The following is a 16,751-nucleotide window of genomic DNA, read 5'->3' as shown; positions in this document are numbered from 1 at the left end:
GTCTTTTATTCTGTAATTACATACTATGAATGCAGACTCACCTCTGATATATGTAAAAGCGTGGACTTGTCCCGTTCACGTGATCATAATTGAGTCTGCACTGACCCAGGGAAGGATTTTTTCATTTTGTGCTTCATGCTCAACATTTGGTGCTTTGGTGCTTTATGAGATTTTTGAGGTGTACCACTGAAATCAAACTGACATTGAATGTGAAAACTGAATTATGCTTTAGGCTTTAATTAGTGAATGCTGTTATTACCATATTATGATATACTGTGTCCCTTCTGCTTCCTCCTGTCTCACAAGTATTTCCATTATTACACTGCCTAGAGAAAAACATGAATTATACAGTGTCATTAGAGACCTTTATAATCAAAGTAATGCTGTGCAGGTTAATTACTGTAAGTATTTCAGTTTTTTTATTCAAAACAATGGACGTTTAATGATAATGCATGTTTTGACAAATGTATTACAGGTGGCTGTGTGGTGGCTCAGGTGTTCAAGCACCAGCCACATTTTTATGTATACTATTTACATGTCTAAACAATAAATTATATAACATTTTCTATGTGCACCTTGGCTGTACTCATTTACCAAAGTCATTTCTCTGTGTGCTCCTGACTCAGTATGTCCTCTGTAAAGACAACAGAGGACACAAGAAATTCAAAAGAGAATAAGTAGTCTTAATCAAATCAAAACAGCTTTTCATAGATTGTTTGAAGCCTTGGTCGTCAACTGTGCATTGATGTGGGATTAAAGTTAAAACAATGTCAACAGCTTTGGCTTTATGAGTTAACTTCTCTTTCTCAAAAACATCTGAATATTGTCTAATTAAATATTTGCCTTAAAGACCATTACAAAACAAACTGAGAGCATCATCCCCGCAATCTTTCAGAAAATTACTTACTAACTTAATTCTAACAGCTCCATGTCTTATTATATTTGAAGCTGGGCATCGAGTGGAAGGAGGTCAACTGTAAAAAAAAAAAAAAAAAAATCAGTATGGAGAAATATGCAGGTTTTGAATGGGAGGCAACACAAATAGGTCAGCGCATGAGACCGGCCCTTTGAGAGGAAGTTATTGCAAGTACATTTGACTGTTAAATAAAATAGAACGAACTAGTGGTGAAAGTGTATTTTATTTTCAGTAATGTTAACCACCTGAGATAAAATCTAATTTAGTCAGTTCAGCCTTTTCTTTTTTTTTCTTTCTTTCTTTCTTTTTTTATTTTTTTTTTACAGTTAATTACAGCTCTTTTTCTCCATTATCATTCTGAGGGGGCAGTTTTTTGTTTAGTCACTGATTCTAAAACCATGGCCTCATTAATCATTGTTCAACTAGCCTCTGCAATCTCTGCCTATCTTCACCTGAGGGCAAAGGTCAAGGTGTGTGGAACTATGACAAGCAAAAAGGGGGCAGCATGTCCTGTCAGCACATGGATGGCAACTTATGAACACATCTTCACCACATCATGCATCGTTGTTTAATGCACAAGTGCAAGAATATAATTTTAATGCAACTGAAAAGACAGGGGGGCATCACTTCAAATGTATGGACCAATTTTTATTAAAATGAATGCAACACAGCACTTACAATCACTTTCCAGTCCTTTACCACATTTAAAAGAGGAGCAAAGCACCAGAAAAAGACCCCGTAATATTGACAGATCTTGACATTATGAGCCCTTTAGGTTGGCTAGTAGCAAAACAAATCCTAACCGTCTAAGTGGAAGATGTTACTGAGGATTTAAAATTATTTTGATAGCAAAATTCCAGTATCAAAATAAATACCACAGATAAGAAAGAGCGCCACACAAGTTGTTAGTAGTCTGCCCACTAGTCTTTGATTGCAGTTACATTACAAAACAACTCAGAGAGTTCCCAGATTTATTCATCAAGAGACTTAAGAAATTTATCGTAAGCAGGTTGATCCATGAGGCCGTCCAGTTCTTCGGGTTTTCCAATCGTCATCTTGATGAGCCACCCTGGAAAGTTAAAAGGGTGATATTAAAAAAGGCCAGAAGTGTTCATGAACAAGCTGTTACAGGATTCTGGTTTTCTCACCTGACCTGACAACAAATCAACAAATGGGAGTAATTTCCTGGAAATGACTACGACAAATAAAATCTTAAAGCAACAGCATTGAATGCGAAATATTTACCCTCTGCGTAGCAGGCTTTATTCACAAGCCCAGGATTCTCTGCCAGCTCTGTGTTGATCTCAGTCACTTCCCCTGTCAGTGGCGAGTAAAGCTCACTGGCAGCCTTTACGCTTTCCAAGGCACCAAACTCCTCTACAACACACATGCAGACAAAAACGACAGATATCACACTACTGAACATGTTACTTAGAAAAGTGTGCAGGGTGTTCCGGGCTCTTACCCATCTGATCCAGACTTTGGCCGACTTCAGGGAGTCCACAGTAAACCACATCGCCTAATGCTTCCTAAAATGATACAACAGCATGAAATATACAAAAAAAACAATGAGATTTCCTCAGTACATGATGATTAACAGTATTACTGAATCATTATCATTATCAGTAATAATGACCCTTAACAGAGTGAAAACAGAAGCTTTTTTTTAATGAACAACCTTTTATGATAATTTCACAAAATGTTGTCTCCTAACTGAGGTGAAATTTTTAATTATTTATTTCTTCTACTAATACAGTTAAATTCAATACCACAGAAAAAAGCAAATGCTCATGCTACCATAACTGTCCAGTTTCATACCACAATACACCACGAAACAGAATAGTGCTGCAATATCTAATTAAAACCTCCCTAAAATATTTAACTAGTTTAACTATTTCGTTGAAGTGAGTAAAATCAAATAATAATGTCTTGTACTGTCTGTCTGTGTCTGTCATTTTAAGGGATAAAACTGGCTATATTCTGTATTTTATTGGCAACAAATCTCATGAAAATATATATACTTCTCTTTTCTGGAAAGCAGCTGGGCACTGACGATTATTCTGATTAATTAATTAGTAAGGTCAATTTATTTTATATTTATATCACTTGTTGCTTTATAAACAACCTACTGCGATTTCAACCACAGTGAAATATATTGTGCTATACTCAATCACTGGAGTACAGCTAATCACAAGAACAAATGTATAGAGTTGTAAGAAGTGTGTTTTAACCAATCCAACACATTTTTATTATCTTAATCACACTGACTGTGCGCTGGGCATTTTCTTAGTCATTCACACACCAATTTGTCGCTGAAATCTAGAAAAGAAACACCTTTAAGTAAACAGGCAGCTAACCAGCATTAACTTAAAGTCATTCTAGTTTCCATTACAGTTTGCTCTTTTGTCCTCTCACACTATATTTAGTCGTTAATGTGGTGGATGACATTCAGGTCACAGATGTCGTGGGTACACACGGTCATAGGTTTGCTTAAAGTTCAAACTCTCAAGTGAAAGTACACTATTAGTGCCTATTGATAAAGCTCACACTTTGTTCAGAAATAATCTCATCCGCGGTTTACGAGCATTTCTTTCTGAATGCAGTGATGATATGAGGGTTAATGAGTATAAACAGAGGCAGTAAAAACACAGCAAAGACAAAGTTTGTAACACTGTCACATTATCTAAATCACTAAGAACACTGGAGGCTTGGGCAGCAATTCACACGTCTTTAACCAAGCTGGACAGTAAACATTTTGACAATCAACTAATTTTCTTCTATAATAATAATAAACTTTATTTTTATAGCACCTTTAAAAGCAGAGTTGACAAAGTGCGTTGACAAACAAGCAAAAGCAGGAAACTCAGGAAGACACAAACTAGACACTCAACAGTCGAGCCAAACACAAGAAAGCAAAGTGTAAGTCAAGTTCAAACAAGAAGGCAGAACAGAGGTAAAAACACAAAAGGAACAACACGAGTCATCACATGTAAGATGAATAAAAGCCATACAACAAGCAAGATCACAGAAGAAGAAAGAGGGAGGAGAAGTACTGCAAAAATAGAGATGAATAAATGAATGAAACTAATAAAATGGACGATAAGATGATGATGACATCACACCGGAGGAAATAAAAAATGGATAAAAAGCTCTGATGAAGAGCTGTAAAAAGAATGAAGGAGAATATATAGATTAACAATAAATAAAGGATGGTAAGAAAAGGAATAAAAAAAGATAGAGAGATGACAAATCTGTTTTAAATGGTGCCTTCAGAGGTGTGTAAAAGCGGGTTTTAATAAGTGATTTAAAAGATGTCTTGGAAGAGTCTTGGAAGACATCATATCAAAAGCAGAGATGAAAGTCATTTTATCTCTGGATTTCAGTGGCTGTGTGGCAAACCTGTCACAGCTCAACGTGGAAACAACACCTCCCTGTAAACATTCTCAATTCAAGTCAAAGACCCCGGCCTTCACACAGAGCTTTAACGGCTGCAGGTGAGGCGGCACTCCAGACTTTCTGCACACCACTGCAGTTTGGCGCTAATCAACTGTCTCAACCAATTGTCATAAAACAGAACAGTCGAGGGCAAAGTGCTGCACTCAACTGCAGACATTAGCCTGTCACTATTTGTACATTCATCAGTAACCCTCTGAACCAAGTGTGTCATAAATCAATGATTAGTAATACACAAAGACAAACCTACCTGAGCGTAACTGCTGATACCAACTGTGCCAATCCCACCTTCCACTCGCACCCACTCGTGCTTCTCTGTGAACTTCAGGGCTGCAGGGAGAGCAAAGAAGTGAGAGGGATGAAATCACAGATTCACCAAAAAAGACTTAAAGTCCACTAATTTCAAGTTATCCATGTCCTCTGAAATGAGTGGAACACATGAACAGCAGGCACATTCTTACGCAACCACCGTGTGTTCGCAAATATAAGCGTATGTGCAGAAAAAAAAGACTTATCGCACAGCATTTGATGGAGTCAAACGTGCGATTACAAACAAGGGTTGGATCCTTTCAAAATCAGAGCTGACGCTGTCATCCGTCCAACACCCTGAGGGATGGGTCACAATGCCTCAACAGCTTCCTGGATTAGCATCAGACCATGAAGAAAAAATACAGGTTTGAACCAGATTGTCAACTGTGGAGAGATGTTGATGCGTGAGAGCTGAATCATGCCTGCTGTAAATAAAATAAAATAAAATAAAATAAGATGATAAAAAAAGGGTTCGCTTCATCAGCATTAAACTGTATGAGAGCCTTCAAGGAATGACATTAAAATGTCGAGGAGGAAGAATAGAAGCGAATAGTGAAATGTCGGTGACACCTGAGTGTCATCTGCCCTCTGCTCTGTGCGGCTCCTCTGCAGGATCATGGCTGACTTGTGTTTAATAAGACACTACTCGCTGCACGAGACTCGGCTAATTCGCTGTCCACGCTCATTAATTAACATCACAATATGGAGCTCGTGGGCTGGCTGTGTTCCCATGACGCCCAAAAAAACAGGGAAGAGGAATCGAGCTTCGCTGAATATTCGAGCTTTTTTAAAAATCCCCCCTGAGGTTTTCTCACTTGCACCGCCACCTCCAAGTTAAAAAAACAAACTTCTCGCCGCCACCCGCCCCCCCCCTGTCGCATTCCGCTGCCCTGTGCTGTGGGAAAGTGACAAAAACTGCGTGAGTCGTCTCGTCCCGCTGCACGCAGACAGGAACGCGTGAGCCACGGCCAGACGGTAGTGTGTGTTAACACCGCCAGCGCCTCCCTGACCCCCCTCACACCACCCCGGGCAGCGGTTTACCTGTGGACAGGGCCGAGGTAGTGCTCAGTGTCCGCGGAGAGCAGCTCCTCCACGGCGGCCGAGTCGCCGCGAGCAGCGCTGCCGGCGACAGCTGAGGCAGTCCGGGGGAAAAGTTTGCAGAGAGGCACCGCAGCACCGCTCTCATCGCCATCTTCACTCCGTGTGTGCTTGTGTGTGTGTGTGTGTGTGTGTGTATGGCGACCTTTTCATCCAGCACACACTACACTCGACCGCGGGAGCGCGCACCATCCCACTGTGCGCGGGATCGCGCCTGGGAGGAGGGTGAGTTCAAGTGTGTGTGTCCTCTAAAGTTTAAATATCTAAGATAATTAGACTTCCGCACCTGTTTATTATAAACAAATGACCAAAGTTATATCAAGATCTAATTGTGTGACTTTCAGTAAACTTATAGAGGTGTGAGTCACAAAATGTATATGAAGAAGTAAAAGTACTACATCTCTTACACTTCAGACTGCTTTTTAAAATACTTTTAGATTTTGTTAGATTTTGTTAATGTATCTGCATTAACAGGATATACAGTTGTGTTCTCATTTCTCATTATTTTTACATTTAAAAATGTTTATGTGTACATAACTGTATGGGTGTAAGCATTATTAATAACTGGTTAATCTGTAGTTAATAAAACATTATCTAATAGTTATTTCATTTCACTGTTTACAAACAATGGCAATTGCTTTATAAACCTTTTGTTAAGTAAGTGCAAAGGTTTATAATTTGTTATTTTGAATAGGACCATTTCTAATCACAATGTTGTCATTTACATTAATTTGTTGACCGTGTGTTGGAAGGAATAGTTGCACAGTTTGAAGCCACCGGTTGGCTCCACAGCACCACCAGAAGTCTGAAATGCCTCTTTAATTACAGGAGGAATCAGGTCATTAAATGCTAATACTGGTCGTTTTGAAAGACAATGACAAAAAAAAAAAACCCTCATGTCATTATGTTATAGGGGAACAGTGGTATTTTTAAACATGTGCTTTATGTTTACATATTTCTGTTGTGTGAAAGAGCAATAGGTAGAATAAGTTTTGTAATAACCCAGCAGATCACCACAGACAGCAGCCAGGAGTCGGACTGCAGTGTGAACATGGTGGGCAACTCTGACTATAAAATTAAGGTACGTCCAATAAATGTTTGGATTTGCCTCTGACTGTTCTAATTATTGTATATACTGTAATGAGCGTGGACAACATTACATTATTTTGTAGGATTAATTTTTACATGTAAAGTCTATATGTGTGAGTAACTATATGGGAGTAAAAAGTACAATATTTGGTAACACAACTACTATTAAGAAATGGTCAATTTATACTCAATTACGCTTTATTTAGATGTTATTTCACTGGTTCGAAAACATTTCAAGATGGTGCCATGCTAGTGGCAGCCTATCGTAGCAGCTCCTGGTACTTTGTAGTATTTTTTTTATGTTTTCAGCTTGTTTTTACAGTATTTTATAACTACTTAAGCATTTTATATCATGTATCATTTATAGCACTTTGTTTTTTGTATATTCTATGTAGTACTTTATTGTTTTATCTTGTTCTATGAAATAGTTTATAAACCATTTATTAAGCAAGTGGAAAGGTTTAGTTAACATTAGTTGCAACTTTATAAATGTCGTCCAAATAATCTCAACAGATGAACTACGGTATTTGTTATTAGAAACGCCATCAGTAAACATGGCTGCATTATGTAAAGTTTAATTAATTTATACATGTAGCATGTATTAATGATTGTTAAGATAGTATTACCCAATAATTTGGGCACACAATCTCATGAAATCTCATGAAATTAGTCTGGTCATTGACATTGTGGTGCTTTAGCTCTGATTGCAGGCCTAGTTTTTCCTTAAGTCACAGTGCCAGAAACTTAAGTACTTGTTCTTATTTTTATCCAAATAACAAGGACCTTATCTGAGGCCCTTGTTATTTGGATAAAACATTTCCTTTTCCTTGACTATTTCTTAGCAGTCATTTTAGAACCATGGACCACAGTATTTTTTGTACGTATTGATTTTGAAACCATAACCTCACAGTGTTTTTTATTATTATTTAGCCTATCTGAGGCTGGTGCATTGTTAAACCAATAAAAAACACTGCCCCCTCAGTAACTTCATCCTGGTGCCAGGCCTGCTTTGAAAAACAGAGGGAAGCATTTCCACTTCCACATGAAATACTTTAATCTTTGTTCAAAATCTCAGAAACCTCAAGGACCTGAATCAAGATGAGCAGAGAATTGTGCCAGACACTTCCGCGCTGGGTAAGGCTCTGTGTGACGTCTGCTGTCAGGAGTTGGTGGCATGAGTCTTAATGACCAAACTAAACTAAAACCTGCTCTGAGCTTTGAGATGAGATGGCATCTACATGGAGGGGCAGCACAAATCAGAGCAAACAGAAAAAAAGAGCAACAGCATCCAGAGTATCCTTTTGTGTTTTGGGGCTTCCCCTGGTAACCAGTGAACTATGGGTAATTACCTTACAGCAAGAGGTCATTAACGGCTCAACATGCCTCAAAGAGCCATCATGTACCTGACCATCTGACAGTGGGACAGCCCTTCGCCCTCGCAGACTCATCGGGAACACACCACAAGAGATGTGTAATGTAGATGCATATGCATTTTATTCAGATAAATGTTTGAGCTTCTTGGCAGAGGAATTTGTTGGGTCCATCTTGAAACATCTCAGACAACAAATACAAGCAGACTTGAGTAAAACCTGAATATGCAGAGACCATGTCATATAAAAGAGGCGCTGGAGCTTTGTTACTATACCTACATGGGGTAGTTACTAGGTAGTGTAACTACTCTGTGTATTTGGTTGTCAGTATCAGTCACCTCTTAAGTAGTGTCCAAACATATTCCAAAGTAGCAGTAGCAAACAGCAGATCACACATAATTTCCTGATCAGATACCTTCCAATTACGGTCTGGTGGAGGACAACAGGAATTAAAATGTCTCCTAAAAGTTGAACAAGAAGGACAGACCAAAAGTGTAAGAGATACAAAAGCAGAAAAAAAACAAAAATACATCATTGTTACCTCTCAATCATGTAACCAAGACAACATGACATCCCTTACTGAAAGAAACGATCAAACAGAGACTAACACACAGAACCCGCAGGCTCCACTGGTGACCACAGTGAGGTAAAGGCTCCATACGGACTCCTGCACAGGTCTGACAGCAGGAGAGGTCAGAGGTCATGGCATTAGACGGACGTGCCCTCTGTGGGCGCTGATGTCTTGTTGTCGTCAGGCTTCATGGCAGGGAACAGCAACACCTCCTGTAAATGAACAAAAAGTGTCAGCTGAAAAGTGTATAAAACAAAGCCATATCAGTCTGACAGGTATTGGTAGTTCATGCGCATACAGTGCCAGAAATTATCTTTCTTGATGATGTTATCTCTATAAGCCATTGTTCTTTGCATCTCTTTAATCATGCTCTTGTGTTGTACTTCAGTCTAAAGGTTTCAAAAGGACAATGCACTGAGGGAAGGTGCCATGTGGTCACACAGATCTGATCTACTTGATATGATCAACTTGACCAATTTAAATAGTTCTGAGTCGTTTACACACCAAAATATGTAAACTGTAGGCCCAGGTAAAGATACCAGATTACTCCTTTCACACACTATGATTCACATGACAGCTTTACCTTGATGTTGTTGGAGTCAGTGAGGAACATGGTGAGACGATCGATGCCCATCCCCCAGCCTGCAGTTGGTGGCAGTCCGTATTCCAGTGCCGTGCAGAAGGTCTCATCGATGAACATGGCTTCATCATCACCTTCAGCTTTGGCCTGAAAGAGATCCAGCTCGAATTAATGACATGCAGTGATTTACTCTCTCACTGAGAGAAAGTTGAACTTTCAGATAAAAGGACAATGGTCAAGAAAAAAATAATAAAATCTGTGGCATGCATACCATGGCTTGTTGCTCGAATAGCTCCCTCTGTCTGATCGGATCATTCAGCTCAGTGTAAGCATTGCAGATTTCTTTCTTCATCACAAAGAGCTCAAAACGCTCCGTTAGGCCTTTCTCCGATCTGTGCCTTTAACGAGTGAGAAAGTCTCTGTGTGAACCCTGAGCATCGCAACTGTAAATGATAAACATGAGGCTGAAATAAACCGTTTCTCACCATTTTGCCAAGGGACTCATGATTTGAGGGTGATCACAGATGAAGGTGGGGTTAATACAGGTGACTTCAAGGAAATCTCCAACCAACTGTGGGGTGAAAAGAAAAGTCATCAGTAAAGACAGTTTAACAAAAAGAGAAAACAAAGAAAGGCCGTACAACAGATGGTGATGTTCACCTTGTCCAGGAGGCGGGCTGTGGTTCTGGGTGGAGGACATTCAACTCCTTTCTGTGCACAGAGGTTGTCAAAGAATTTACGTGTCTCTGAGGACAAAAGAAAGACACATGTTAAATAAGAAATGACTGGTGTTACAGAAAAACAAACCATACATTTTGAAGGGACAGCGTGAGAGAATTGTGAGAGAGACACTGCAGTCTCCGCAAAGAAAAAAAAAAAAAGAGGAGGTTTTAAGTTTTACCATCACTGTTGTAGCTGTCAGTCGGAGGGAATTTGACTCCCATAATCTTCTCCAGGTCATGTGTCATGCTCACTCTTCTGAATGGGGGAGTGAAGTCAATCTCGTAGGCCGTTCCTTCTGGACCATCAGGGTGATAAGTCACCTTGTATCCTCCAGTGATGTGCTTCACCATTCCTGAAGCAAAGAGGAAAAGAACCGCGGAGTGAAGAGCGGTTTTGTTCACTGTATACTTTGTCTGTGAGACATGACCAATCTGTAGTGACATTAAAAAAAAAAAAATGAGCCGACTTATATTTGAAATTATATAATAAATTCCTGTGGTGATAATCTGATGTAATGCACAGTAACAGATATGAAAAAATACGTAATCAGTGTGCAGTACATCTGTCACCATCCGACAAGCTCATACTGACCCTTTCTGGCCTCTTACTTTACATCAACATCGGAGGGAGGCCTGAAGTTTCCCCTCATACAGGTGTTAATAGCAGGAGCGCTCTATGGCTTGGTTATATATTTCACGCAGAAAGACGACAATACAGTCATCTGGAACACTTGTAAAGTTTCCATTTCATCAAAGGGGGGAACTACCTCCAGTATGCAGAAACATCTGGCCACACAGCATGCAATTCATTTGCAGGATTGTCATGTGTTGATACACTTATACTACTTAGCGACGCAAGTGGGTCAAACAGCAGCAGAGCTAATGGACGTCATCTGTTATTAATGCCGAAGGTAACTTTAAACTCTCCAGGCAGACCAGGCTCTGTCTACTTAGTTAATGTGAGCACCATTTCATTGTGTAAACATCTACTGCACAAATAATCTCCACTGTCATTCTCCGTCAAATTTAGATGATGTTGACGGCTCTTGAGCACCTCTAGCTACTCCGTTCAGGGGCAGGGTTACTCAGGTAAGGCACTCTTGACAATCTGTCAAGGCACACACAAGCGTGCCATGGCATACTGATTGAGAAACACTGCCCTAGGCTATGGGTCCCTGGACTTTGAGAAGTAGCTCACCTACTTTTAGGTTTGTTCTGAGGTTGCTACACATAATTTGGGTATACTCTGCAGGGTTCTCCTCAGAAATTTTTAGTGTAGCTGCGCACCGTCGTCGGATGGGGGGGTTCTAATCAGATATTGAAGGGAGTTAATACAAACAAACAAATTCGTACTTATTCCCTCACCCAATGAGAATCAATAAGTGAATGGATAAGGAATTGAATCGATAAGTAATATCGATAATGGAATCGGAATAATTAAATTCTTATCAATTCCCATCCCTACCTTCCCGCCACCCTTTAATTGTCCTGACAAAGTTTAACATTATCATTCATTACTGTGAAACAAGAAGCCTCTTTCAAAATATAAATGTTACATTTAAGGACAAGTAACACCTGAAATATTTTTCTTTGGTGGAGAGAGCAAAAAATAGAACAATGAATGTTTCCCCACCAGTGGGACAGTACAAAAATAATCCCCCAGATTGCCAAACATGACATAAAACATGTTGTTTGACAGTTGAACTGTTAAATCCCTGAGAGCAGACAACTAAAAACCCTTTGCCAATCTTTTGGCTGAATGTGCATTCATTTACCTGAGAGTAGTTTCTCCGTGATGTCCATCAAGTCGTGGTAATCTGCGTATGCCATGTAGAATTCACAGGTGGTGAACTCTGGATTATGAGTGAGATCAATGCCTTCATTTCTGAACTGACGACCAATCTCATACACTCTGTCAAGTCCACCGACCACAAGCATCTGTGGGAAAAATATGGTATACAACGTAAATATTTATACATTTGAGAAATGAAACACTCAAAAACCTGTGCATTTCAAAATAATTCACAGGCATGACATTAAATTTAGTATTACATCTCCTCCCTTGAAGTGACTGATTAGTGGGAAAGATGGCTCTTCAAAGTCATGGATTACCTTGTGGTAGAGCTCAGGAGCGATCCTCATGTACAGGTTCATATCCAGCTCATTGTGGTAAGTAACAAATGGACGGGCAACGGCTCCACCGGGAATAATGTTCATCATCGGTGTCTCAATCTGAAACATTAATGAACATAAATCAACAAGGCAAGTTTACACAAACGAAGTCCCTATTTTGCACACACTCAAAGAGAAATTTGTGTGACCAAACATTAATTCATACCTCTAAAAATCCCAGCTGGTCAAGGAAGCTGCGCAGGTATGTGATGATTTTGGAGCGAGTCATAAACTTCTGCCTCACATAGTCATTGAGAATCAGATCCAAGTAGCGCTGGCGGTATCGCGTTTCCTTTGAGAGAAAGATTTCACAGCGGTGAGAACAAATGATTCAGCAGTGGTTTTTACTGTTGCGATGACAATCAGTGTGTCTTTAACAGAGGCAGTGACCAAATTCGCGACAAAATTAACATCACTGTAACACTGAAATGCCTTGAGGATTTCCATGTTTGTGACAATACAACCAAGACTGGTTCATATAAAAAAGAAAACACTCATTCAGTGATTCGCAGAAGAGGTGAGCAGAAGACTTTTTTCCTCTGGCAGCGACAGAAAAAAGAATTGTGTGTCCTCACCTGAGTACCATTTATCAAAAGACAAAAAATATTTCTGGGAAAACTGAACTAGATAAACTATAATCTTTTCATCAGGCACTAGTTTGTTATTAAATCAAATCTGCTCATGGTGGACTTGTTATAGCAGGAACTGCAATTTCATTATTTTAATTGTTTTCCCTTCCTCATATGCAGTACAGGATGTACAAGAGAGGAAGTCAACACACTCCTATCTCTTTCAGCATCACCAACAGTCATCATTGCCATCACGTTTAGTGAGGCAAAAGCAACCAAGAACAAATGAATTGCTACAATGGTAAAGAGGCATTATGCGATCTACTGCACAAACTGATTTGGAAGAAATTCTATTAAAAGTGTTTATTCGTAGTGGCCATTACCTTGTCTTTGAGGCCAAAGTGGAGATGGGGCAGCATGTGCAAACATGGTGACAGCAGGGTCAGCTCGATGGGTATGATGCTCAACTCCCCTTTCTTGGTCTTGCCTGGGTTACCACGGACACCGATGATATCACCACGGCGCAGTTTGTTGTTTATGGCCACAAACTCCTCCTCAGACTTGTAGTTCCTGAGAGTAAAAAACGATATAAAAAAATTAAGTCCCTGAACTGAAAAGTATCCACCACAGGGAGTAAAGAAAAACACTGGAGGTGCAATAATAACCTATGACTGTGAAGACACAGTCTATCAGTCAAAATTAGTAAAAATATATTGACTGTACTGAGCTTATTATAATAATACCCAAGAACTAAAAGGCTTCACAGTAAAATCAACAAATACAAAAAATTGTTTTTAACCATGACAGTCATTCGCTACCTGGAGTTTGCCATGACTTGCAACTTGACGCCTTCACCTCGCAGGTCATAGAATAGCAGCTTGGCACCAGAAACCCTCTTAGCATGGACACGACCTGCCAATCATATGTTCATCTTAGCTGGGAATCTACTGTTGGATTACACTGTACATACAAAACAGGAAATACATTTAAGATCCTAAATGTTCCTGGTACCTGAAACATTGAGGACGACATCAGTCAGCTGGTCTCCAGGCTGTAGGTAATTATATTTCTCGAGGAACTCTGTGAGAGACAAGTCTACATGATACTTGTGTGGGTACGGGTCCTGTGCTGTGCCCTTCAGTTCTTGGATGGCCTGGGAGCGGATCTTGAAGTATTGCTATGTGAGAAGGAAATAGATACAAGACAAGACATTGACCAAAACACTGATTGCATAAACAGTAATACGTGATGAATAATGACCATATAGAAAATCTCACATTCGGATCAAGCGTCTCCTCATCTTCACAGGCTTGTTGCACTCCTTGGTCATTGGATTCCTTCTTTTGTTCCACCTGCTCTTTGACCTTGGCTTCTTTCTCTGCCGCCTTTTTCTCAGCTTTCATTCGCCTCTTCAGCTCACTGATATAGAAAGATCGGAGCAATCAAAGATGAGTCATAGGTAAAATATTAAAGTTTGACCTGAAAATGGTAAACTGTTCAACTGAAAACGTATGATTTTCCACAAATCCACACAGCATGTTTTATTCAATTGTGGTGTAAAAAAGTACAAAATAAAACAAGGCCACAACACAACTGAATAAAAACAGAGACAGATTAATAACAATCATGCAGACAGGGGGAAGGGGACAACATGTGCTCCGATGACAAAAGGTTGGTTGTTTTTCTCACTGGAATGGAAAAGCCACCAACCTTTTGTCACCTCTCCATCGGTTCCCGTAAATTTGAGTTGGAACTGCAGCTGTACATGGGGGTGCATATTTTAACCACTGTCCCCTGACCCCAAAGGCTTGGCACAGCTGCTGCCTGGCTGCCCTGACCAGACACAGCATGTTGAGCTACCACAGCCCGTGAACACACCTGGGAAAATAGACATATACATGTATGTACAAAGACATTGTACAGCATTAAAGCAAAGGCTGCCTCTGACCCACCAGGCAATAAAGGGTGATTTAAAAAAAAAAAAAACTGTTGGGGTTAATAAAGGTTTACTTTACACCAAGACCCTCACTGGAGCACAAATCCAGTCAATGGGGTACAAACTCACATTAAAAAGAAAAATATAGCACAGCAGTGCAATGATCTTATTATGTATTACAGCATAACAGTAAACAATTTTACTTTTGCTTTTGGTTAGCAAGGCGGATGTGGCACAGACATGCAGCAATATAATGACAACGCCTTTGATATACAGAGGCCAAGGAACACCCTGTTAATTTTTTCCTTGAGTTTGCATGACACAGTACAGATAATCCCCTGCCTGGAGTTCAGTCTTCATTTTCTTCAGACTTATAGCTGGCATAGAAGCATGTTGTACCCGATTTAATGAGGAAAGCACACATTTATTTGCTTGACAAAATACACTGGAGCCTAAATAGAGTGCATCACTGCATACCATAAGTATTTTCCTCAGTTCCTCAGGTCTCTCAGTGTTTCTGCCCCTCTGAAGACAACATGCTAATAATCAAAAGACTTGTAAGGACTTAATAATCAGCCACAACGCATCAACACGTTGGTTTGAAGAAATGAAGCAAGCTATCGGGGTTAATACAGTTATGACTGACTACACCAAGACCCTCACTGTAGCACAAATCCAGTCATAGCCAAACTAGTAAACTAGTTTCCCTTTCACTTATGGTTATCAGGGCGAATGTGACACAGACATACAACGGTATAATCATAATGTCCTTGGCAAACAGAGGCAAGTTAACGTGCCGCTAGCAAGTGGTTAGCCTTACGAAAGTGTAAGCGACCGAAACACAACGTAGTTAGCGATATTTAAGAATCGTGTCGGCGTTCTACTGCGCCTAAAAAACAACGACAGCTCGCTCCCCTGTAGAAAATCACCACCAATAATCACATCACACGTTAACACTAATATCAGACACAATAATACAACACGACTACACGCTTCAATGTTAGGAGGACATTGCTTTTACTGCATTTTGGATCTTGTAGTTTTACTCATTAGTGACATGCACTGCCCAGATAGGCTTCGGACGACGTTCGGGACTACAAATACCGGCGGCGGAAACGAACTGCATCCTCGGATATGTTGGTTTCCATCGGACTCCATATGGGAACCCGCACATCTTCAGACCTGATGCAACATTTTAAGTAGTACTGCAAAGCCGAACGGGAAGGGTCAAGACTGCTGCAAAAGACACTTGTTCGGGGAAAATAACGCTGCCTGGAGAACCGAGAATTGTTAAATAAGCGATGCAAGAGCGGAATAAACTCACTTTTTGCTGAGTTTCCCTTCGTCCACCGCTGTCACGTCTGCCATGTTGTAGATGCTGCGCGCCCGGAAAGATCAACTGACGCGCACGCGCCGCAAAACGCTATGCGCTTGTTGGTGGCGCGTTTGGGTGACTGTCGGAATACAGGAGACCTGAAACCGGCGGCCAATGCCTTACCAAATGTGTCAATCCTGTAACATTATTTAAAGTTCTACAAAAAGCTAAAGTTGTAACATGGATCAACAGCCTGCCAATCAACAACAGTGGAGGTTTCAAGACTTGTATCAGCTGAAGTGATGCAAGAGTTACTCATGGTGAACTTTAGAGGGTCCACATTTACTACTGCAATTGAAGCAGGCAACTCTTTCTACAGCAGTGTTTACTCTTTCACTCTGAGTGGGGGTAGTGAAATGTCTGACCTGATGGTGGCAGTGAAGGAGAGGTCAGTAGACAGCTATTCATCCTCAAGGACCATGGATCATTGCAGTACAATTCACAGAAATGTGTCTGTTAGTTGTTGACACAATTGAAACTACATCACCTAGTCCCTCTCCCTAAGATAAGTAATCAGGGGGCAATCAATGTGGTTAAATCAAGGTCTCAGTCAATTTATATGTATTAGACTCAACTTCAAATCCATCATAA

The 16,751-nt window shown here is 40.2% G+C and overlaps 2 protein-coding genes and 1 long non-coding RNA gene across 5 annotated transcripts; 1 reads left to right on the top strand and 2 right to left on the bottom strand.

Moving 5' to 3' along the window:
- Window positions 1-1,543: 1,543 nt before the first annotated feature.
- Window positions 1,544-5,956, bottom strand: gcshb (glycine cleavage system protein H (aminomethyl carrier), b). The gene is made up of 5 exons (XM_037094789.1): window positions 5,720-5,956; window positions 4,620-4,699; window positions 2,382-2,445; window positions 2,162-2,293; window positions 1,544-1,985 (listed from the first exon to the last, which is right to left on the bottom strand). The coding sequence occupies exons 1-5, from the start codon at window positions 5,868-5,870 to the stop codon at window positions 1,888-1,890; spliced, it is 525 nt and encodes a 174-aa protein (XP_036950684.1). The 5' UTR covers window positions 5,871-5,956; the 3' UTR covers window positions 1,544-1,887.
- Window positions 5,859-8,756, top strand: LOC119017772. Of its 2 annotated transcripts, none has more exons than XR_005074550.1 (3): window positions 5,859-6,001; window positions 6,786-6,857; window positions 7,941-8,756. It is a non-coding gene; the product is annotated as an uncharacterized LOC119017772 (long non-coding RNA). The 2 variants fall into 2 exon arrangements; XR_005074551.1 differs by having other exon boundaries at window positions 5,862-6,001; window positions 6,783-6,857.
- Window positions 8,341-16,264, bottom strand: kars1 (lysyl-tRNA synthetase 1). Of its 2 annotated transcripts, XM_037094782.1 has the most exons (15): window positions 16,110-16,241; window positions 14,560-14,727; window positions 14,127-14,268; window positions 13,861-14,026; window positions 13,668-13,761; window positions 13,233-13,419; window positions 12,447-12,572; window positions 12,221-12,340; window positions 11,884-12,046; window positions 10,288-10,461; window positions 10,047-10,132; window positions 9,872-9,957; window positions 9,658-9,784; window positions 9,390-9,533; window positions 8,341-9,018 (listed from the first exon to the last, which is right to left on the bottom strand). In XM_037094782.1, exons 2-15 carry the CDS (start codon window positions 14,697-14,699, stop codon window positions 8,944-8,946), a joined length of 1,830 nt encoding a protein of 609 aa, XP_036950677.1. In that variant the 5' UTR covers window positions 14,700-14,727; window positions 16,110-16,241; the 3' UTR covers window positions 8,341-8,943. The 2 variants fall into 2 exon arrangements, with proteins under 2 accessions (XP_036950677.1, XP_036950678.1); XM_037094783.1 differs by lacking the exon at window positions 14,560-14,727 and having other exon boundaries at window positions 16,110-16,264.
- Window positions 16,265-16,751: the final 487 nt, after the last annotated feature.

This window comes from Acanthopagrus latus, chromosome 4 (genome assembly GCF_904848185.1).
Source record: "Acanthopagrus latus isolate v.2019 chromosome 4, fAcaLat1.1, whole genome shotgun sequence".
Lineage (NCBI taxonomy): Eukaryota > Metazoa > Chordata > Actinopteri > Spariformes > Sparidae > Acanthopagrus > Acanthopagrus latus.
This window is presented reverse-complemented; position numbering and strand designations above follow the sequence as displayed.